Below are 22596 nucleotides of genomic sequence, written 5' to 3'. Positions count from 1 at the left end.
AGTGTTAATTTTTCTTAAAACTACCTAAACAAATAAGACTCTGGTTTTAGTAATTCATTTATTAGTTAGTTGGTCCTTCTGCTAAAATAAAATAAAAGACACTGCCTGACTGTGTATATAAACTGGAAGAAATATTCAGTTAAAAATGCAATTTTGAAAATATGCAAGAGATGTAGCAATTAACCTACATGTACGTTTATAATACTAGAAAATGGGCAGCTTATTACATTCAAAGACAGGATCTGATAGGCTCAAATTGCTTAAAACATCAGTTATTGAAGATCTACCCTGGGGAATTTAAGAAACCATTTAACAGATGAAAGTACATTTTGAAAAGTTTGACCTTACAGGCAATCATAAAATGAATGCAAACCCTGCTTCTCCCCCTGAAGTGTATAGAACCCATCTGTGTCTAATCCAGTAATTACAGACCGAGTTCAATTACCTTTTCAAACTTGGAGCAGTCTGGAGACTAAGCAGTGAACAAGCGTGGGGTTTTGTCTAGACCTCCGTTGACCACAGTCTAAAAGGGGATTTATATCTAATTTTATTTTATTTTGTTCAGTTTGATAACTCTTAAAAGATTCATTTTGTTACTTAGCTATCAGATCCTGGAAACCTTTACTCTGGGTCCCAATGCCTGCTAATTGCTGGAGTTGTTTGTGATGCTCACTGCCTCCCCCCCACAAAAAGGAATAAAGTTGGAGTTTACAGGGTAAAGATCGAGCTGTTCTCAGCCCTTTCTTTTAAATTTTAGTTTTTATTCCTCAGTGTCTTTTAACAGTTCTTTGTTAATACTGTAGCCTTTAGTATATATTTTATATTGAATTATGTTTCAAAAGAATTGTTAACAGCTTTCAAATTTACTTTATTATAAGTAGTGCGTCTTCTTACCACTCATAGGTATCCCATTGCCAGCTGGGGGAGATTTTCCTTGTGTGGGATCCAGCAGTGTTTTCATCTAAGCTATTTATTGTTGTTGTTGTTATTTTTATTGTTGTTGTTGTTAGTTTTAGGGCTTTGGGGAGGCAAAATCCTGTGGTTCTTTAACATGTGCCTAATGCAGCAGCACAAAGTTTTGTAGCACATACCGTCTTGGTTAGGTTTGAACATATTTACAGCCACAGCAAAGAGGCTAAATATTCTTCTACAAGAACTGATTCCACCATTCAGACTTCATTATTTGCTAGTGATTAGGTAGTGGTTACCAAAGCAGTACAACGGGGTATTTTTTAGTCGTACTGCAAATAATGCCCTGACCTGGATAGCCCAGGTGAGCCTGATCTTGTCAGATCTCAGAAGCTAGGCAAGGTCAGCCTTGGATGGGAGACCTCCAGTGAAGACCAGGGTTGCAGAGGTAGGCAATGGCCAACCACCTCTGTTAGACTTTTGCCATGAAAACCCCACCAGGGGTTGCCATAAGTCAACTATGACTTGAGGGCACTCTCCACCACACCACAAATAATAATTGGAATCCATCAGTATATCCATCAAGGAGATATTTATTGCTAAGTTCATAAGATGAATGCTGTTATTGGCAGTACTTTATGACTTCCTTTTGTTGAATAAATGGTCACATTTGAAGACACAAAATCGTATATGATATAGGTCAAAGTCAATGGAAGGGTTCATGTCTGAGTTCAAGTACTTTCTATGATGCTCTGGAATAGGCATTTTAAACGTTTCTAAGAAGCTGTGGTCCCCATTGCTTAGATGACATCTCAAGATTAGCCTGGCCAGTGAAAAATTCAGCCCCATCTACAAGTGGGAACATTGGTGGCTGAGGAAGACTATGGTGCCAGCAATACCTCTGTAATTCTGCAAATATGGCCATTTTGCAAGCCAAGCAGACCAAAGTCCCTCCCATGCCATGGGTGTCCCAGTTTCAGTTCAGACATTACGCCAAAGCATGGCCGTTTTCACACGTCTTTAAAATGGCGCAATAGAAGGTTGCCAGTTTCTTCGCGCAACTTCTGATGCCATCCATTTACAAATTGGAGGCAGGCAGCCATGAAAGCGCCATCATCATGGCTGGCATCAAAAAACCACGCGAGGAAGCCAGCAGCCTTCTGTGAGTATCGCACTGTTTTAAAGACATGTGAAAACAGCCCATGTGTAAGGAAGCTAAACTGTAGTTTGGTGTAATGCCAAAATTGACGTACCGCTGGTGAGCTTAAAAACCAGAGTTCTAGCCATTATTCACCACAAGTGTACCTCTGGAGAAAAGTGATGAATGAAAAATAAAGCAGAAAAGCAGCTCCACCTGAGGGGGGGGGGGAGGGATCAGTTGTTTGGAGATGGAGCTGTACAGTTGGAGCCTACAGATGGTGAGTCAGGGAGATCTCGTGGAAACAGATCTTTCCTATCAAAGGTTCTCAGGTTGCAGTTAGAGGTGGGAATAGATGAAATGACACGCACACCCTCAGAGGAAATTGATTTTGCCACATTCTTCTTCCTCCTGGCAGCCCCCCATCACATTTTGCCCTCAAGGCACCCTGATCTTTAGCATCAGTTTTTTTTTCAGAGCCGTGTTAGTCTGTATTTGCAAAATAGTAAAATGTCCAGTAGCACCTTTAAGACTAACCAACTTTATTGAGGCATAAGCTTTCGAGAACCACAGCTCTCTTCATCAGATGCATCCGACGAAGAGAGCTGTGGTTCTTGAAAGCTTACGCCTTGGTTACTCTTAAAGGTGCTACTGGTTCTTGAAAGCTTATGCCTTGGTTACTCTTAAAGGTGCTACTGGACTTTTAACAGTTTTTTTGAGAGTCATGGGGGAAGGTGGGAAAGGTCCGTGAATGCCTTCTACTCATGGTTCACAGATCCAACCCATGGTTTGGACACTGCACTATGATTTGTGTGATATCTGAACTGAGCCATAGTGGGGAGGGGCCTATGCAGGCCTTATCCAGTATGCACCAATTACAGATTTTGGTGTGATATAGATGGAATTGAGCCGAGTTCAAATCCCACACTGAATTGATAGGTTGACATAATGCTAGATGAAGATCAGGTATATAAGGTGAACCCATGGCTGAGGCTGAGGGAGGAAGGCAGGTTTTGCTTCTGCATCAGGGTTTCCATTTCCATAGAGCTCCCCTATGGGAGCTGTTCTTTTCCACTGGAGAGGGACAGGATGACAAAGCTGAAATTGGCTCCCAGTTGCCTTATTCGCAGTTCCTGGTTCCTTATTTGTACAGCAAAACACAAATATTGGGGGAAACTGAAAAACTGTGCCCTAAAATAAAGATTGTAGAAGCACATATCATACGCTTCCACATTCAGTGGACTCTGCCCTCTAAGTCAACCTATACCGGGTCCTAGGGTTGCCAGCGTCCAGGTAGTGGCTGGAGATCTCCCGGAATTACAATTGATCTCCAGGCCACAGAGATCAGTTCCACTGGAGAAAATGGCTACTTTGGGGGGTGGACTCTATGGAATTATGCCATGACAAGGTCCTTTCCCTCCCCAAACTCCACTTTCTCCAGGTTTCTCCCAGTTTCACACCCCAGATCTCCAGGAATTTCCCAACTTGGAACTGGCAACCCTACTGGGTCCTCCTACAAAGTCCAGTTCTTGAGTTAACAGCTTCAAAGTAGGGTGCCCCCAGAACAAATCAATAAGCAGAAAGGGGGAGGTAGCTGCACCCGAAAAAAAACCTTTTGTGTTTTGCTTTGTGAAAAAGGAACCAGGAACTGCAGTGAAGGAACTGGGAACTAATTTCAGCTTCGTTCCAGGATGAATGAGAATTTCATATATGTGTATGCAATAGAATGACTAAGATTCATTGAACTCTGTTTAAATTTTATATATGTGGTGTTGTTGACCTGTAGTGGCCACTTTATGTATGGCCTTAACTGTACAGGAAAGAGAAAGCTGTTTCCCCCAAATGGATGCCCGCTGTTCAGTTATATGTAAGGCCTCTATTTGGCTGCCCTAGAGCTCTGAACTCGCTCACTTTCCATTTCTTCAAAAGTGAAAGCAAAACAAACAAATCACACACTTAATGCTTGCCCAACTCATCACTTTTCTCGGAATCCAGCATTGCTGCGCTGTGAGATGGAGAAGTGACCCATCGGCATGTACAGTTAATCCAACTGGTGCAAAGATTGATCAGTCAGAATCAGCCACAAAGTCCAGGCCGTTTGGGTTTGCCAGTGGCTGCTTCCGCTTCTCGCTGATAAACAGCCGCACATCTCTCCGAACAAATTGGCTGAGTTCACCGTTTAGATGTATCTCCCTCTTCCCACTGCAATTGCCTTCTCATCTGAGATTTGAATTTTTCTTTCGGTGTTAAATCAGCCCATAATGATATCTTGCAACTCCTGCTGCAACAAAACTCCCCCTCCCCTTTTCTCATCATACTTACAGTGCAATAGTAAGCAGAATCACACCCTTTTAAACCCACTAATTTCACAGGACTTAGAAGGGTGTGCGTTTGCTTAGGATTGCACTGCTGTTCTGTTTACAGATATTCACTGAGATAGTTGTGTTGTCTTCAGTGAGATTCAGCATAAATCTCTCCTTTTAGTGTATTTTCATTCTAAATGTACAACTGCTTCCTAACTGGCCTAGCAAGGAAATTGTAATATATATATATATATATATGATGCTTGAAAGCATTAAGCATTAAGAATATCCTAAGCAGTTTGGCATTTATTTCCAGGGTATAATCTGTGCCTTTCAGATTGGAAACCTTTTAAAATAAAATTAAACTGAAGAGAACACTTAGAGAGAGAGAGAGCAAGAATGGATCAGCGAGGGTAATTAAGTTGTAAGAAGTGGCCCATCAACTACAGTCCTGTGGCTACATACAAGATGCTTTCTGAAAGGGGCTTCGTTTGCAGTAACGGTGCTCTGATTTTCATTAAATTAATGGTATTTTCTGCTGTTTTGTCAAAGCTAAAGATTAACTTCTATGGTTACGGGTGGATATAAATCTCTGGTTTACTTTTCAGAAAGAATTGTTCACTGACAGCTTCCTCCTAAATGAAACTATTATTATTTTAAATTTCCTATCTTTAAATGCATAAGCATAGGCAACGTTTACTGTCGCCGCCTTGAAAAAAACTGTTTGCCCCTCTACTTTGCTTTTCGCTGTACAGAAGAGAAAATTGCCCCTAATTTTGCTCCCCCAATAGAAGGCTATTATCAGCGAAATGTTTTTGTATACATTTATGTATTGATGTATGAGCCAAAATGGGTCAGGTAAGAGATAAGAAGGCAGATGGGTTCCTGCTAGAGTACCTTTTTTTTATACATTTGTTCCCTTATCAGTAAGACCTATTTCCCATGGTCAAGGAAACCCGCCCTCCTCACTTTGTAGGTAGCTCCTTTTTTTAAGGGGCATTTTTTATTTGAGGAAATTGTTCCTGTTTCATAATGTGACACTGTGTGGGAAATCACTGTTGCTATTATGTCAGGAATTCCTAGGTCTGTTGAAATTCTTGGAGAAAGAAAATTGTCATTCCAAAACATAGTTTATTATAGAATCCTCGCTATGAAACAATTCTTGAAAATTTGGGTAAAGCGGTGGTACCCTGAAATTAGAGGATAACGAAGGTCTTAGGCAGTATTTATTTATTTCACTTTATAGTCTATTTCTTAGTAAGACTCAAAAGCATATTACACCCAAGGAGATGTATTATGCTGTATTAATAGTGATTCTTTGAAATGAATGCTTTTTGAATGAGAATCTCTATTCATATGTGTCATGAACAGAGTAATGCATAAACAGCTGTATCTTTATATAGATGCCTCCTTTTCTAGAGTTTGTTATAGTGGTTTTGTTAAAGAAAAATATGTACACCTTACATCAAATATTGCACTTATAAATAAATATATTCCTTATTCAATATATTTATATCTCAGTGCTGTCTTCATGTTATGAAATGCCGCAGGGGAGAAGGCATGCTGTATATGAGGTGTATTTAATAAAAGTGTAGTTCAGTGTGTTGAAAATACTGTAGAATTGATTCTCTGTGCTGCAATGGAGTTTAAGATTTTTCACAAGGAAACTCACAAGAGGCTGACCTACATTTGATTTTATGCCGTGTTGGGCATGTCTGGTCTCATTTTTGATGGGTATTTGGGCACACCTTACCTTTCATATCATTGGGTGGTCAGGTTTTAGTTCTAGGCAGCCTTACCTGGGAGTAAGCTACAGTGAATTTGGTGGTAACTTGCTCCCAAGCCACGATGCAAAGGATTAGGCAAAGCATGATTGTTCTAAAATTAGGGATGAGGATAAAGAATATTTTCCTTTAACTGGTTGAAGCAGGGGAAATGTTTTCCTTTTTCCTCAGTATGTTGTTATGTTGTGTTCCAGTCAGCCTCTTCCTGAATGTATCTTGCTTGCATGTGTAACAGACAATGCACACAGGTGTGCGCGCACACAGCCTGTAACTGATATAAGAAAATTATGTTTAAATTTATTGCAGAGACATTGGAAAAGCGAATAAAAAATAGATCTATAATTAATTGAGGACAAATGGAATAACAGAAGGGGAAGAAACAGCAAGTAAAGTTGAATGCAATTGCTGCAAGTTGTAAAGGGACTGTGTTGTAATCGGCAAAAGTAAAGTTCAGTTTCAACCAGTATTTTGAACCATTTGCTTTTTTTCCTCTCTAGCTGAAATGTTCTGTGCTGCTTGCTGTGTTTTTTGTATTGTAGACAGTGATGTTTGTGTGAAAATATAAATATTAAAGCAAGTTATGATTAGAGGCTGGCAATAAAACAAGAAAAAATATTGGGAAGTTTTTATTAAAATCAGATGTTGTGTCTCTTGTTAAAACAGAACATGCACACTCCGGCAGAGCTGCATCTTCATTCCACTTATGTGAAGGAGTTTCCATTTTGTCAGTTCAACAGATCAGATTGATATTCTGTTAGGCCTCTTGTGTTTTTTAGGTTCAGCCGCATAAAAACTTCCTTCCAGCCTGCATGTATATATTGATGCTGTCATATGGCTAATGAATCCATTAATTTGGTTAAGCTACTTTAAAATAATTCATTAAGAGTGCCAAAAGAATCTACCAGTCCTTAAAAAAACACTTTTGTGGTATTACTTCTTGCATTAATTCATCTGGAAGCTAGCAGTCCCTCAATCTGTTGAATTTTGTGGACTGTGAAATAACCATATCTATAAATACAGGGGAAACTCATTGCCATGTATTATATGAATCTCTATGGGGGAACATGTTCTGAATTCCAAACTCCTGACTTAAAAAGTGTACTTTTTGAATACATCCCTTTTGTAATTTGGGGACATTATATAGGAGTAAAGGTAAGAAAATATTTGTTCCACCTCTCTGGGTAACCAAGATTTTCCATGTAGAATCTTAACTTAATTTTCACTGTGGTTTCCCTAAAAACCAGTTCAGTGGCTCTGTGAAAAAGAGCACAGTTCATCTGAAGCCACGAGAATGTCTCCAACTTGCTTACGTTTTTGTTTCCAGCCTTGTATCGGATTTTTGCTTGGTTTCAGATTTTGGCAAACCTTACCTTATTGTAGTCTTTAATGAATGTTTATTGAATGTCGTAGCCATTGATTGTATTGACCTACACTGAGTAATCCACCTTGAGTCTTAGTGAGAAAGGTGGACTCTAAAAAAACATAAATAATTATAAAAGCTTTTTGTTTGAGTGGGGACTTGGATCGAAAGATCCCGGTATTAAAGTACAGGCGTGTGTGTGTGAGAAAGGGGGGGGGGGTGCGCGCGGGTACCAGTTCCCTCCTCAATCTGCAGCTCCTGTGTCCCCCATAAGAACTTTGTGGAGGGTTCTTAACGTTCTTGAGCCAGTTGGAGGGAGTAACGAGGGCTGTGGTGGAGGAGGGAATGGTTACCTCCTCATCACATGAGCAGAAGTGTTCTCTACTTCTCTACTTCTTTGGCTCATCATCTAAGCCATACGTAACAACTGCCAAATATCCCCAAATGATTTGTGTCCCAAAAGGATTCGTGCGAGTTTGTGTGTGTTTCGCTTTCCTAGCTGTAAAGAAAACTAAATTTCAGATCAGATGTTAGTACAATAATATAGTATCTTCTAAGAAAGGAAAGGAAAAGGAAAGAAAGGTTTGAGCCACGTGCAAAATGTTCTAACTTTTAAAATTTTGTTTTATAATTAAAATAGACAGCAATGTTTCCCTTCAGACGATGTTGCAGCAATGTAGTAAAGGGACTTCCACATCTCTGGAAGGAATAGAATTGAAATACCTCCTTCCTTATACTTCTGAAGAACGAAACGTAAGAACTGTTCAAAGATGAAGGAATGCAATTGTGGATTCTCCCCACCCCATGCTGTACAAATGTAAACAGCGAACAAAGGTTTTAAAAGCATTGCACAGTGCCTTGTAAATTAAGGGGTGTCCCTCGTTCCAGAATATTTTGATCTTTTAGGAAAAGTTTCTTCTGCAATTTTGAACGATTCATATATCCGTAGAGTTCCTTATATTTAAAGCTTCAAATGGAAAAGTCCTATTTTTGTTTCAACATCAAATGATAACAACAGAAGGGGGGGGGGCGGTGTTTGCAGGCCAAGTGGGATTTCTGTCTTTTACTTTTCCGTCCAGTTGTGCAGACATATACGTGAATGACATTGGGGTTGCCGCGTCCCCCTTCCTAGCCAAGTTGTTGTCTTTCAGGGCTCGTAGTGCCGCAGCTTGGTTCGTTGGAGAATCTGTGTATGAGGGGTGGAAAAAGGAATGTGGGGAGGGGGGAAGCACATTGGATAAGCAATTCTGTTTTAAACTATGAATTCTGAAAATGGCCTTAAAGAAATCTCCCCCCCCCCCATTGCAAGTCTCTGCACAATAATGTAAGGTATATCAAATAAGCTGTTCATGCCAAACATGGTTGGATTTCTTGAGTTAGAGTCTCACTGTGGAATGAAAAAAATGCTTCCTGAGTCAGTTTGTTGTCTATTAATGCAGTTGGGCAAAATATGACTTATTTCATTCTGTTTAAATTCTTTTTTTCTGCACTTCGGTCTGCTGACTCGTAGAATCCCTGCAGCGGTTACATTAAATGAATGCATTTTGTTTAGTTTTGGTTTTGTTCCTTATCCTAAAGGCATTGTGACGAGGACAGTTATGAATGATACCCTTAACTTTGCACATTTCTGTCTTGAAACTGTATTTTCTTAGTTTCTTCACATCAAATTGATCACTGTACTTAACAGGAAACTTAGAGACACAGAAATGTAAACAGTATATATTTCTGGGCTTTGATACTTCTATGAAGGCACTAGAATGGGGCAGGGAGAAATGTAGGATTCTGCAGTCTGAACTTTGGTGCAGTCTGCAAACCTCTCCTGTAGGATTTGCTATTGTGCTTTCCTTTTTGTTAAACTTTGCTCTTTAAATATATATATTTTAAAATCCTGAGCAAATGTGTCTCGTGCTACTAGGTCCAAAGTTACCTTCCCCTTTTAGACTGTCCTGATTAATTTTTTGTTTCCCATTTGTTGATGTAAACCAGAAGCTGGACAAGGTAGCCATTTTCATGAGATTAGGGGCAGCCAGGCTGGCTGTCTCCTGGCTTTCTGTTCCCCCCACTTAAAGGCCCAACCACCCTCTCTTTGGTTTAGATATCGCTTGCTTTTTAGAGTTTCACATTACTAGAGCAATTGATCTGCGTGACCTATCTTAAGAACTTTTACATTGCAGGGGAAACCTAAACCAAATGTCTACCCTCAAGAGACAAATCATCTGAAAAACTGGTCAGTTGTTATTAGGATATACTGTACTTTTTTCCTCCCTAAGCCTCCATTGGATAATGCTTTAAAAATACGGATGGAAATAAATCCCATTTGTATCCATAACAAAGCAGCAGTCAAGACTTTAGAATAAGCATTCATCTCTGCCCTCCAACACTTTTCACAGCTGCTGTGCCTGGGAACTTACGGTATGTGATTCTTTCTTTCTTTCTTTCTTTCTTTCTTTCTTTCTTTCTTTCTTTCTTTCTTTCTTTCTTTCTTTCTTTCTTTCTTTCTTTCTTTCTTTCTTTCTTTCTTTCTTTCTTTCTGTCAGACCCCAAATTTTTATGGTAAGAGAGAGTGATGAATTTGGGAATGAGGTATAAATTGTATGTACTGCACTGTCCTGGTTTTTCCCCCCACTTCTGAAGTTAAAAATTGTGGGGTAACAAATTTGCTAGCTAAATACACAAATAAATGTATACATTGTTGAGTGTTTGAATTCTTAACGTCAACTCCTCGGTGTAAGAAACATTGCTGCTGGTAAAGTTTTTATTCTGTAAAAATCAGATGTACCTACTTAACATGCAGAGAAGGTCACCAAACATCTATTAGAGCTTTTTGAGCAGGAAGATATGAATTTAATTTTCAAATGCTGCAATCCTATATGCAGTTCTGTACAATCGGTCTGTTTGAAGTCAGTGGGATTTAATCCCAGGTAAATATTTATGGGATTAGGCTGAAAGGCCTAGAACGTCCAAGTGAGATACTTGTTCAAAATAGCATGACCAGATCAAAATGCCTTTTAATTATTTGGTATATAATAATTAACGCTGTGGCTGGGAGCTGTGTGGTGCTTCTGTGGTGTTTTTATTCTGAAACGAATACTGAATGTTCATCTAATTCTTGAAAAAAATCCTGTTTTCAGGGGGGGGGGGTTGTCCTGTGTTTCTCTTATTCAGCCACATTATATATACTATCCGTAATCTGACCCATCTCTTCATTTCTGAAAGCTTGAGGGTTGCCAAAATCCAATGAATATTGATCTTCTAAATTATCACCTTGTTCTGGTTCCATATCATATTGAGATTTGCCTCTGCCTACCCAAGCTAATTTTTTTAAAACTCTGTATTTTAAATAAAGAGGGTCCAGCCGTCACCTCCACTGCATACTTGGCATGGAACTGGAAGAAAATGGTTGCTTGGCTAAACTTCCTAGCTGATGGGGTCTTGTACCCTCAGCGGTAATACCAAGTCTTGAATTGTGGTTGGTGTAAAATTACTGGTTTTAAAGGCACAATAGCCTTTTTGATGTAATAGGCAATGAATACCGTTGAACCTTCTTCACTCAGGAAAGGTTAAAGTGGTTTTATTCCAAATTAAAGTGTTTTCTGACACCACAAAAATATCTGCCTCCTCCTTTTCCATGACCCCGACCCTTCTTTGCCAGGCTTTAGGACTTTTTTAAGTACATAAATATCTGAATTATGCAACATCATAATTTCCACTATTGTACTACTGTGTATGTTATTTGGGGTATACAGCATTTTTCTTGCTTGTAGAATTCAGATTTTTCTGCCTGCACATTTTTGTTTGTTGTGCTGAATGTCAGAGCCCCTCATTATGATCTTGATGTCTGAATAAAGAGTGATTAGGACCTATTGTTAAATTCTTTATCTTCCTTTCAGAACTTGCGAGCGGCCCTACCCCGGTGCAATGATGTCACTTCCAGGAAGTGATGTCATTGCACAAGGCTGGGGAGCACTCTCACGCTTCGCTGCGGGCGAATTTGGGCCCCAAACAGACCCGTTTGGGGCCCAAATCAGCCCACAGCAAAGCACAGGAGCACTCTCACAGCAGCACCATGACATCAGTGATGTCGTTGTGGTGGCCCCAGGAGCACACCCAGGAGGACTGTTCCCTGCTTCCCCCCCCCCCAATGGCCAGGTAAGCTGTAGTGGGGGGTGAAAGGTGGAAGCAGGGGATCCACTACCCCTACTAGAGGACTGGGATCCCTAATATCGCCCTTCAGGACAACTTAATGCCACACTCAGAGCGGTTCACAAAATGTGCTATCATTATCCTCCAACAATCACCCTGTGAGGTGGGTGGGGCTGAGAGAGCTCTGAGAGAGGTGCAGTTGACCCAAGGTCACCCAGCTGGCTTCAAGCGGAAGAGTGGGGAATCAAATCTGATTCTTCATATTAGAGTCCTGCCGCTTTTAACCACTACACCAAACTGGGTACTTTGGTCATAATTTCTTTGTCAGTGAATTTGGAAAAGAATCAAAACAGAATTATAATCGAAGTTGCCTACAGTTTTGTCTCTAATTGAGGTTGTGGAGTTCAGTGTTCCAGAATGCTCAGACTGTTACTTCTGCAGTCGTATCATCAAGGATTGAAATTTGGGGGATGAGATTGGGTGGGGAGCAGAGTGGCAGTTATCTCCAAGGTCAGTTGCAGAACATAAGAGGTGCCGTGCGGGATCAGACCAGTGGTCCGTCGAGTCCATTATCCAGTTTTACACAGTCGCCAGCTGGTTGCCCTGAAGGGCTACCAATAGGGCCTAGAGGACAAGGCCTCCTCCCAGTATTACCTTGCAGGACTGATACTCAGAGGTTTACTCGGCCTGTTGCAGGTGCTGGGCACTGTTCATTTTGTGGTGTGGAATGGCTCTTCCTGGCCTAGGAGACGTCTGCTCTGCATGGTCACTGTACAGCAGCCTCCTTGGCCGAGCCTGCTGGGTCTTGAAAGTGATGCTGTGGAACTCGGGCCTGCAGTCTTGAAATGGCTTGGACGCACATTAGGGAAAGGCTTAGGTTGCCACACATTTGGCCAAAGGAGAGAATTTTAGGGGGAACAGCAATGAGTGAGGTCAGATAATGTTCCCTAAACCCTGTAAAGGCTTCTCGGCCAGCCTTGCTATCTGATTTTAGCAAGCAGGGAAGAGCTGCTGCTCGCAGGTAAGGGGGGGGCATCCTTTTGGCCTTGCCCTCAACGGGACTGGCAACTGACAGCTCCTCCCGTGTATTGCTTTGGGTTACTTCAACACACAGATTGCATGCGTGATATTTCAGGACAGGCTCAGAGCTTTTGGGGTTCCATATAAAGTCACAGCAGTCCCAACACTTGTGGCCCGTTGTCATATGACAAACGCGATGGGTTGCCCTGTACCGCAGCTGAGTGCTCAAGGAATGTTTGGGGTGGGGGTGGGGAATAATGCCACCGTCAGAGCTGTACTCTTCTCTTTGAAGACAGAGGTCCTGCTTAGAGGATAAAGTTGGAGTAATAGTCGGAGGCACGGAGCCCGGCTGAATCGCATGACTTTTCTCAGTGACTTGCTAGTGATGTTGATGTCTGCTCTGCTAAGGGGGTCTGTAAAATCATGACTAGTTTGCCCACACTAGGGACAAGTAGTGGACTAAGATACACAACCTCAAGTCACCCTGTGTATGGATCTGAAGCTGATGGAAGGGGAGGAGAGACAGCTGGACCTAAACTGTAGACCGCTCATACCGAAGGTGTCAGATGCTTAGAGGAAACAATGTCTGACCGCCATGCTGATTTAAAGAAAATAATAATAACAACAACATTCGATTTATATACCGCCCTTCAGGACAACTTAACACCCACTCAGACCGGTTTACAAAGTGTGCTATCATTATCCTCCAGCAATCCCCCTGTGAGGTGGGTGAGGCTGAGAGAGCTCTAAGAGAGCTGTGACTGACCCAAGGTCACCCATCTGGCTTCAAGCGGAGGAGTGGGGAATCAAACCCAGTTCTCCAGATTACAGTCCTGCCACTCTTAACCACTGCACCAAAATGGTTCTTGTCTGCCTTGTGTACGTTTATCTCCCTTTTCCTCTAAGAGCTTAGAGTGCATACATGATTCTTCTTTACTCATTTTATCCTCACAACAACCCTATCAGGTAGCATAGGCTTAGAGTGTGTGACTGGTCCAAGGTCACCTAGTAAACTTCATGGCAAAGGGGGAATTTGAACCTGGATCTCGTGTGATACCCTAACCGCTGCGTCATGGTGACTCTCTTGATGGGTCTTGCCTGCCTCCACATCTACAAAGTATTATCTAGTCCTTGCAACTGTTCCTGAGGCTGGCATCTTCAGCCAGTCTCTAAAGCAGACCAGTCTGCATTCATCGTGGTGGATCTGTTCCCTACCTTGAAGACAGAATGGCTCATATTCTACTTGGCTTAAGGCCGTCAGGGTCAAGCTCTTGGGTTAGAGACTGCAATATTGTTGTGTTCTCTTTATCTGGATCAGTTGTAAACAGCTAGTGGATAATCTGTGGTATGCTTGGGGCCATGAGGGTATCTACTTCCAAACTGGATCCCTGCCCATTCTGGCTGGTGAAAGAGTTGGCAGCGACTAGCGCTCTGTTGGTTGGAGCTATTAATGTGTTGTTCAGGAAAAAAATAATGCACAGTCAAGTAGTTCCCGTTCTGAAAACCGAACTTGGATTTCTGAGCCATTTGCCATCCTGTACCAGTGTTTCATTCGTGGGGAAGGTTGTTGGAACAGTGGGCATGGTTTGGGCCACAGTTATGTACTAACTGATTTCTACACTCCTTCTGGTCTGCTGTTTGGTCTGATTAATAATTATTACCTAGGCCCTCGGTAATAGGTCCTAGGGTTTTATGAGGACTGTTCAACTATTTGTCCTACTAGATCCTTCTGATGTTGTAACAATCAGTGGGTGGTAAAGAAGCCACGGTGGGGCATGGCAGGAATTCTTTATGCTGATGTTGAGTATTTGTTCTGAGCAGGGAAGTCCAGAAAGGCACCCTCTGCCCCCATTCTGGCAAACCGCTTCAAGGGCTGGCTACCTTGGGCTTGCAGTAGCATCTGGAAAGTAATGATTAGCACTCTCATCCTAAATGCATTAACTTTAATACTATTTGTTTCTATGGAAGTAGCTTCCAAGACAGGCTGCAGCCCTAAAACCAGACTGTAGGATGTGGCTGTCAGTGAATGTAGGATTCCAGTGCCAGAATATAAAGCAGCCTGTCATCAAAGCATTCCAGTGAGGCCTCTCACTTGTGAAAGTGTCACTTCTTTGAAATGGATTCCTTTTGTATTGATGCTTGTTTTGACTTTTTCAAATCACAGAATCACGGAAGGGGCCATACAGGCCTTCTAGTCCAACCGCCTGCCCAATGCAGGATGAGCCTAAAGCATCCCTGACAAATATTCATCGAGTGAAGGAGAGCTCACCACCTTCCTAGGCAGCTGATTCCACCTTGGAACTACTCTGACCGTTTTGAAAGTTTTTCAACTTTCTCTGAAAGTTTTTCCTAATATCCAGCCAGTACCTTTCTGCATGTAATTTAAGCCCATTGCTTCAGGTCCTATCCTTTGCTGCCAACTGGAACAGCTCCTTGCCCTCCTCCAAATGACAGCCTTTCAAATATTTAAAGAGAGTAATAATGTCCCCCCTCAATCTCCTTTTCTCCAAACTAAACATTCCCAAGGTCCTCAGCCTTTCCTCGTAGGGCTCATTCTCCAGACCCCTGATCATTCTCATCGTTCTTTTCTGCACCCTCTTGATTTTGTCCACATCCTTTTTGAAGTGAGGCCTCCAGAACTGCACCCAGTACTCCAGGTGCGGCCTGACCAAGGCAGTATAGAGAGGGGCTATGACCTCCTGCGATTTCAATGCAGTGGCCCTTTTGATACAACCCAAGACTGAGTTTGCCTTTTTTGCCGCCGCATCACACTGACTGCTCATATTTAGTTTACAATCCACTCTTACCCCAAGATCTCTTTCGCATACACTACTACCCAGAAGTGTATCCCCCATCCAGTATTTGTGCTTCCCATTTTTGTGGCCCAGATGTAATACTGTGCACTTCCATCTGTGTTGAACTGCATCCTGTTCACAGCCGCCCACTTCTCCAGAGTATTCAGGTCTTGTTGAATTTTAACTCCCACCTTCTTGGGTGTTTGCCACTCCTCCCAATTTGGTATCATCAGCAAATTTAATGAGTAGCCCGTTTACCCCTTCATCTAGATCATTGATAAAAATATTGAAAAGTACCGGGCCCCAAAATCTCTCTAACTGAATAATAGAGAAAACTCAGAGCCTGGCAAGGATGTCCCTATTTTACTGAGGAACTCAAGTGAAAACCGCGGTTTGCATTCCTACTTGCGGCTGCAGTAGAGATGGAAGAAACGATGGTCTCAGTGAGACTGTAGACAATGGCTGTGCCTCTTTATTGATCTTACTGGGTTTATCAGTGGTCTTTGATACTGTGGACCATGTCATCTTATTGAGACATTTGGAAGTAAAAAGAGAGATTAAGGAATGTGCTTTGGATTAGTTTACATTGTTCTTCTTGGGCAGGACTTAGAGGACTATTATGGAAGATCAGTTATCTTCAGAGACCAGTTGTCCTTAGAGAAGACCAATTGTCTTGTGGGGTACCACAAGGCCTGGTCTTATCCCCCACTCTATTCAATCCCTATGTAAAGCCCTTAGGAGAAATCATTTGTGGTTTTAGAACGGGCTGTCATCAATATACTGATGACACCCAGCTCCGTATTAATTTGTCCAAATCGCCCAGTGATACTATTGAGGTCCTGAACCAGTGCCTGACTGCTGTGGTAAAATGGCTGTGAGTGAACAAGTTAAAACTGATTCCTGACAAGACAGAAGGAGTGCTGGTTGGGAAGGCTGAGGTCTTGAAGGACAGCGTGCATCCCAGATTAGATCAGGGCCAGCTGACACTCATTGACTCGGTTGTGAACGTAGGGGTTCTACTAGATCCGACATTATTGCTGGAGAAGCAGTTAGTTAAGCTACAAAAAGTCCATTTTTCCTTCTTCATTTAGCCCAGAAGATGGCCCCCCTTACCTTGACTCGGCGGATCTGGGCTCCTGGATCCATGCTATGGTTACCTCAAAGCTAGACTATTGAAACGTGTTCTACGTGGGTCTGCCTTCAAAGCCATCTTGGAGAATTAATTTGGTACAGGATGCCGTAGCCCGATCACTGTCAGGGACTAGGAGAGGCATGCACGTCACATCCTTTCTGCAGTCACTCTGTTGGTTATTAGTTACCAGGTTCAGTTCAAGGTTCTGGTTATCGCCTACAAAGCTCTTAATGGCCCCAGTTCCTCATTCCCGTAGGACTGCTCCTTCTGAGATGGATGAGATCAGCAGCGGCCTGTTCTCATGCATTTTCTGTGATGGCTCCCACCTTTTGGAACTGCCTGCTTGAGTAGATCAAGAGGGCCCTCGTATTCCTGTCGTTCCACAGAGTGTGCCAAACAGAAATGTTCAGGCGGGCATTATTTAAGAAAGGGATTAGAACTGTAGTAGAATGAAACACCCAAGAGGAGTCCTTTATAATGGGACTGGATTGGTCTACGTCAACAATTACTGTAGCTATTATCTTGCTTTGTCTGCATTGTCTTCTGCCTTTATAATTCTGCTTCCTGCATTGTGTATAGCACACTTCACCTTAGGCAGTTGGTTGTTTACACTGTTGTCTAATTATGTGATCCAAGTCCTATTTTATTGTTCTTTGGATGTCTTATGGATTGCATCATTTTATATTCTGTAATCCTTCTTGAGTCTCCATGAGAAAGGTGAGCTGTAAATAAAGTATATAAAATAAATACAAATAAAGATCCAGTGTTTATATGCCGGATATGCAGTTATGGAACATTTCACCTATTTTTTCAAAAGACGTTGAAACAGTGTTTTGTTTTGTTTTTAAAAAAATCTGTTTGAGTGTTTCTGGCTGAAGAGTAAGTTTGTATTAGGAGAGTCCAACACATTCCAGACCCAGTAGCCCAATACTGAAATCCTGGTCGCCATCTAGTGGGTAAACCTGTTTTATGCAGAAGGTTGCTATATTACTGGTTACTTTCTCAAAATTACTGTGATGCTATTGACCCACTCAGTTTTCTATGGCTCAGAAGGAGGCAGCAATCAATTATGGTCACTAGGAATATCTTCTAACTTCCTGGTGACTGCTCAGCAGAAAGTGAGGCCACTAGTAAGTGACACCTCTCTTTCTTAAAAGGTCTTGTTGCCAAATATGCTATTAAACGTTTTACCAAATAATGTTACAAAAGAACAGGGAGACCTTTTCCGTTACATGGGGACAGCAGCAAGAGTGTTATATGCAGCAAAATGGGAAACAGGTCTGTGTCCTGATACGTCAGAGCGGATAGACAAGAGCCACAGATATGCATCTATGGCCAAATTAACTTCTTATGTGCATAATAGACCAATAGCTGGATTTTGGAAAAAATGGAAAGATTTCTTTGATCACTTAGGTTAAAATTAAGATCAATTAAGGTAACTTGATACAAAGATAAAAAGATAAAACACAGGAGAAATGATTCATTAAAATTGTTGATACTAAAGTCTGGGTATAAACAACTAAGGAGAGGGAATGAGAGCTATTATATAATTTAGCTGTGCTGTCACATACTTTGAATGTATTTTTCTATTAGTTTAATCTGACTTTAAATATAGTGCCTCTATAAGTTTCTATACACTTTCTAATGTAATTTCTTTTTAATTTTTTTTTTTAAATAAAAAGGTCTTGTTGCTATTTCAATTGTTGATCTATCCATTAGCCCTCTTGATCTTGGGTCTGCTTCCTTTTGGATCTGGCAGATGGAAGGACGGGCCATCGGGTCTGTCTTTGAAAGCAACATATCTTTATACAAACATGCCATTTCTCTGCAACCTAGGCTGATGTGGAAGGGGATGCCATTTTCTCCCTCTTCTCATCATTGGTTCTCATCTGTGTCCCACCATTGCACCAGAGCCTTAATGTGGGAAATTTTGGGAGATACACACCCTAAAGTCTTCATCAACAGAGCAGAGCTTTCCACCAGTGCTCAGGATGTCACGAATCCTGTCCTTCGAGGCCTGGCAGACTCGCCCATAGAGCATCTCTGATTATGGTGACTGAGATGCAATCGCATCCCTGGCTTGTCTCACCTTGAAAGACAATAGAGTGCCTGTGATGATTTTAAGTAAATGCGTGCATGTGTCTTTAAATGCTTGGTGTGGTATAATGAAGAGGGGGGTGAAAGAGAGGGATGAGTGAGTGATATGATTGGTTGATGACTGAGAGGGTGGGCGGAGTGAAGGCAGTTTTAGACTGAGAGCCAAGCTACAAGTGACGCCTTACACAGGTTGGACACTTGTCAGCTTACCGCAAGTTTTGATGGGAAATGTAGGCATCCTGTTTTTACAGCTTGGCTCTCCATTACAGCTGCAAGACCAGGATGCCTACATTTCTCATCAAAACTTGAGGGAAGCTGACAAGTGCCCAACCTGTGTCAGGCATCACTTGTAGCTTGGCTCTGAGAGTGGAGAGAAAAGATTCAGTCAGGGCAAGAGAGGCCAGCTGGGTGCAGCCTGAGCATGTTTAAGCATTTCTGTGAAAAATATTGAATCTGGTTTTAGCAGGCAAGCTGTGTGCAACCTGAGTATTTTTAAGCAGTTCTGAGAGAAATATTTAGTCAGGAGAAAGCAGGCAAGCTGTGTGCAGCCTGAGCTTGTGTATGTTGTCTGAGAGAAGTATAACCCGTGTGGGAGCCTGAACTGTGTGTTTGTGAAAGAGCATTCAGTCAGGAGGAAACAGGCAAACTCTGTGTGCGCCTGAGAAACGGTCTTACTCGTAATTGAGAGAGAAATTAATATCAAAAGCAGGCAAACTGTGTGTGAAGCCTGAGAGAAGATCTGTGTGACCGGGTTTAAGTAACTTTAAGAATTGAGAACTACTCTTTTGAAACCATCAAGTTTTAGAAATAATACGAAATCGATACGCTTCTTATAAAAATAAGTTTGCTTTACTTTTTCCAGAGTATATCCCAGAGTATCTGTCATTCCTATATCCCATTCCTTTCCTCAGGGGCACGTAGTACCACGAAAAAGCCTGACCCTTGGGCACGTTACTAAAAGCAGAAATTCAAGTTATTCTGGAATTTAATTCCTGGTGGCAGCAATCTACCAAGAGGAGGCAAGAATAAAAGGCTTAAATCTACCCAAGAGAAAGAAAGGGGTCATAACTGTACCCCATCCCTCTTTCCTGGTAATGAAAGAAGAAGCAGCAGCAGCCCTAGTTAGCCAGTATGGCAAGAAACTGGCCCCCTGGGCCTCAAATTCTTCCATGAACGAAGGGCAATAAACTTTGCCTGGGGAGTCCTCCTCAGAAGGATCCTAACTCAAGTATCTGAGTTTTGCTTATTCCGACCTGGACCAAGCTTCGTCCAAACTGAGCTGTAAGCAGCATCAGGATAAGTAACTAAAACCCATTTCATATTTTAAAATATTAAATGACCATAGCAGCAACAGATAAATAATTAAACCCTCTTTCATTCATGAGCTAGCCTGGCTGTAGTAAGCGAGAGGTTGAAATGCAGGAAAGGGGCTTATTGTGGGAAAAGGCCAACGCAAATAGAAATATTTACTCAGAGCCAAAAAGTCAACAAATTTGGTGCCAGGCAGAGGTCGAGGGGAAGACACCACAATGGGGAAGAGCTCCCGAGGTCCCACCTCCACCACATTTGGGACGGAGCCCCCTGACCCCAAGATGGATATGATTGTCAACGATTATGTTATAAGAGATTTAGCTTATGAGCCCTTTAGGTAAGACCCTCTGCATAGCAGGGGGGGAGGGTATTAAATAGAAGTCCTGTCTTTAGTAGCCCCCCACCTCATCTTTGAGGATGGGGACTCGTGCGATAGGGACTCCGGTGCCCTTGGGGGAGCATGCTGGCATTTAAGGGCTCTGGATCTAGATCAAATTGTCTTGCTTTCAGAGGAAATTGAAAAGCAGGCCAGAAAAAAGATCTAGTGGAGGGGGGTGGGCAAGGGTTAAGGGAGTTGGAGTCATCTTCATCAGTTGTCCTAACATTGCTGATGAACCATTCAGGCATTTAGCAATGTTGTTCTTCATCCAGTTTCTCTGTTGGAAAAATGGGATCTTAATATTTCTTATTATTTTCTGACTTAGGTCAATAACATTGGAAAACTGAAAGATTTTCTTCTGCAACACAGGAAAGATTACATTAATGCCTACAGGTAAGTGTTGTGTGATGAAGAATGGGAAATGGGGGGTGGAATTAGATGACTCTGGAGGTCCCTTCCAGCTCTGTGATTCTAGGATTCTAAGGAAGGGGAGGTGTGAGCGGGGAGACTAGTGTATGTGGGCAGGTGGGCTTCCTTTTACTTTCCTATTAAATTTCCAGTCTGATCACTAAGCATAACAGATATCACGCCTCTGTGGATATCACACTGGAAGAGTTATGGTGACAAAACAAAAAAGTTGAATTTTGATTTTGAAAAGATTATTTTCTGTATCTGCCCATTTCAAAGACTCGGTTCATTGGGCAGTGTGTGTGTGTGTGTGTGTTGTGTGAAAGCATCTCCCTACCAGTATATTGAGGTCATTTTATTTGCTGGCAGGCTGCAGCTCAATGTGATGGGCTCAGTCAGCATCCCAAGTGCATGCTTTGCATACCGGAGATCTCGAGTTCAAATCCTGGCCTCTCCCATTCAAAGAGGTCATATGTGACTTCTGCCCAAGGCTTTGGAGAGCAGCTGCCCCTCAGCTCAGGTCATCCTGGTCTAGAGGGGCCCTTGAGTTTTCTCAGCGTATAATGTCCGCTGCAGTGGACGTTCAGTTTCTCTTCAGGATTCCATTTTGTCTTGTTTTTGTCTTCCTATTAGTTACGTACCCCAGTCTTCTCCCCACTTTGAGATGTGATCTCATTCCTTTGAAGTCACCATGGGGACAGTGTTTGCGTCGAACACCCTTCTTGATACCTTTTAGGAATGATTCACGCTGGTCACTAGGTGGCAATGTGCACATGTTCAATATTAAGAATGGCCTTTATTTCCTAAATGGTACATAAGTCAATAATACTTCAATGATACTACTTGCTGCTGCTGAGCAAAAGGCATAATTGTGGTGCTTTTGTTTAGTTTGTTGAAAAAAAAGTGTGAAAAACCATTTATAAAAAGAAGAGTTCTTATGGTACCAAGCTGGGTCTGCTCCCTCCTCTAAGACCAATCCAGTAGCGGTGTTGCTTCTTGGATACCAACCTGGCATTGGCCAGAATCTTCTGGAAGGAGGGAGGAAAACTGACAGGAGACAGAGAATTCTCAGGGCTCGGAGAAGCAAGTGGGAGCCTTTTGCTCTCTGATTCTCCTTCCTCTTATCTGGATTTTGCAACCCTCAACATAATACCGTCCTCTCCCCTGCCTTCCGAGTTCCTTTCTAGCCTCCTCCCGAAATACAACAAAGCAGAGAGGGAGAGGGAGAGAGTCAAGAATGAGGAGACATTTACATTTATGATGCTTCAGATACCAAAAACAAACACAATTGTTAGAATAGAACTCTCCCCTTCCTTCATTGTGGAACTGAAAGGGCCGTTTTCCTGCATCCCCCTTCTTGCTCTTGCTGGCAGACAAAGAGAAAGCAGCTTCTCTCAACATCTCAAGTCCTGCAAAGAAAAGACCAATCTCAGTGCTCCCAGCTACCAAAATACCAAAGGTCTTGGCCCTTACTTTGCCCCAAGTGTTGACTTTGAAGGTTCTTGTCCTCTGCAACCACGCTTAAATAATGTAGCCAATCTATGACTGGAAGAGGATGCCTGTGCAGAGAGAGGTGACAACATAGGAGGTGCTGGGTCAGACCAAAGGTCCATCTAGTTCAGCAGCCTTGAAGGGCCAACAAACAGGGCAAGGACACCAAGGCCTTCCCCTGATGTTGCCTCCTACCATTGAGTGTCAAAGGTTTACTCCCTCTGAATATGCAGATTTCCTTTACTTACAATGGCTGGTAGCTATTGATTTAGCTGTCCACCATGAATCTGCCTATTCCCCTCCTAAAGCCGTCTGCTCTCATGGCC

At 42.2% G+C, this 22596-nt stretch overlaps 1 protein-coding gene across 2 annotated transcripts in view; it reads left to right on the top strand.

Annotated features, from left to right (window-relative positions):
* The window catches only part of STX18 (syntaxin 18), a 64011-nt gene that overhangs the window by 14814 nt on the left and 26601 nt on the right, over window positions 1-22596 (top strand). Inside the window, exons 1-2 of one of the 2 annotated variants that reach the window (XM_054999412.1) lie at window positions 9815-9906; window positions 20697-20764. Coding sequence is in view for 1 of the 2 variants with exons in the window: in XM_054999411.1 (XP_054855386.1) it covers window positions 20697-20764 (68 nt within the window). In the remaining variant the exon portion in view is untranslated. Of the gene's footprint in view, window positions 1-9814; window positions 9907-20696; window positions 20765-22596 lie in introns of those variants that run through there. The other variant, XM_054999411.1, reaches the window with a different exon arrangement.

This window comes from Eublepharis macularius, chromosome 15, assembly GCF_028583425.1.
Source record: "Eublepharis macularius isolate TG4126 chromosome 15, MPM_Emac_v1.0, whole genome shotgun sequence".
Classification (NCBI taxonomy): Eukaryota; Metazoa; Chordata; class Lepidosauria; order Squamata; family Eublepharidae; genus Eublepharis; species Eublepharis macularius.
Note: the sequence above shows the minus strand (reverse complement) of the source record. Positions and strands in the feature narration are given on the sequence as shown.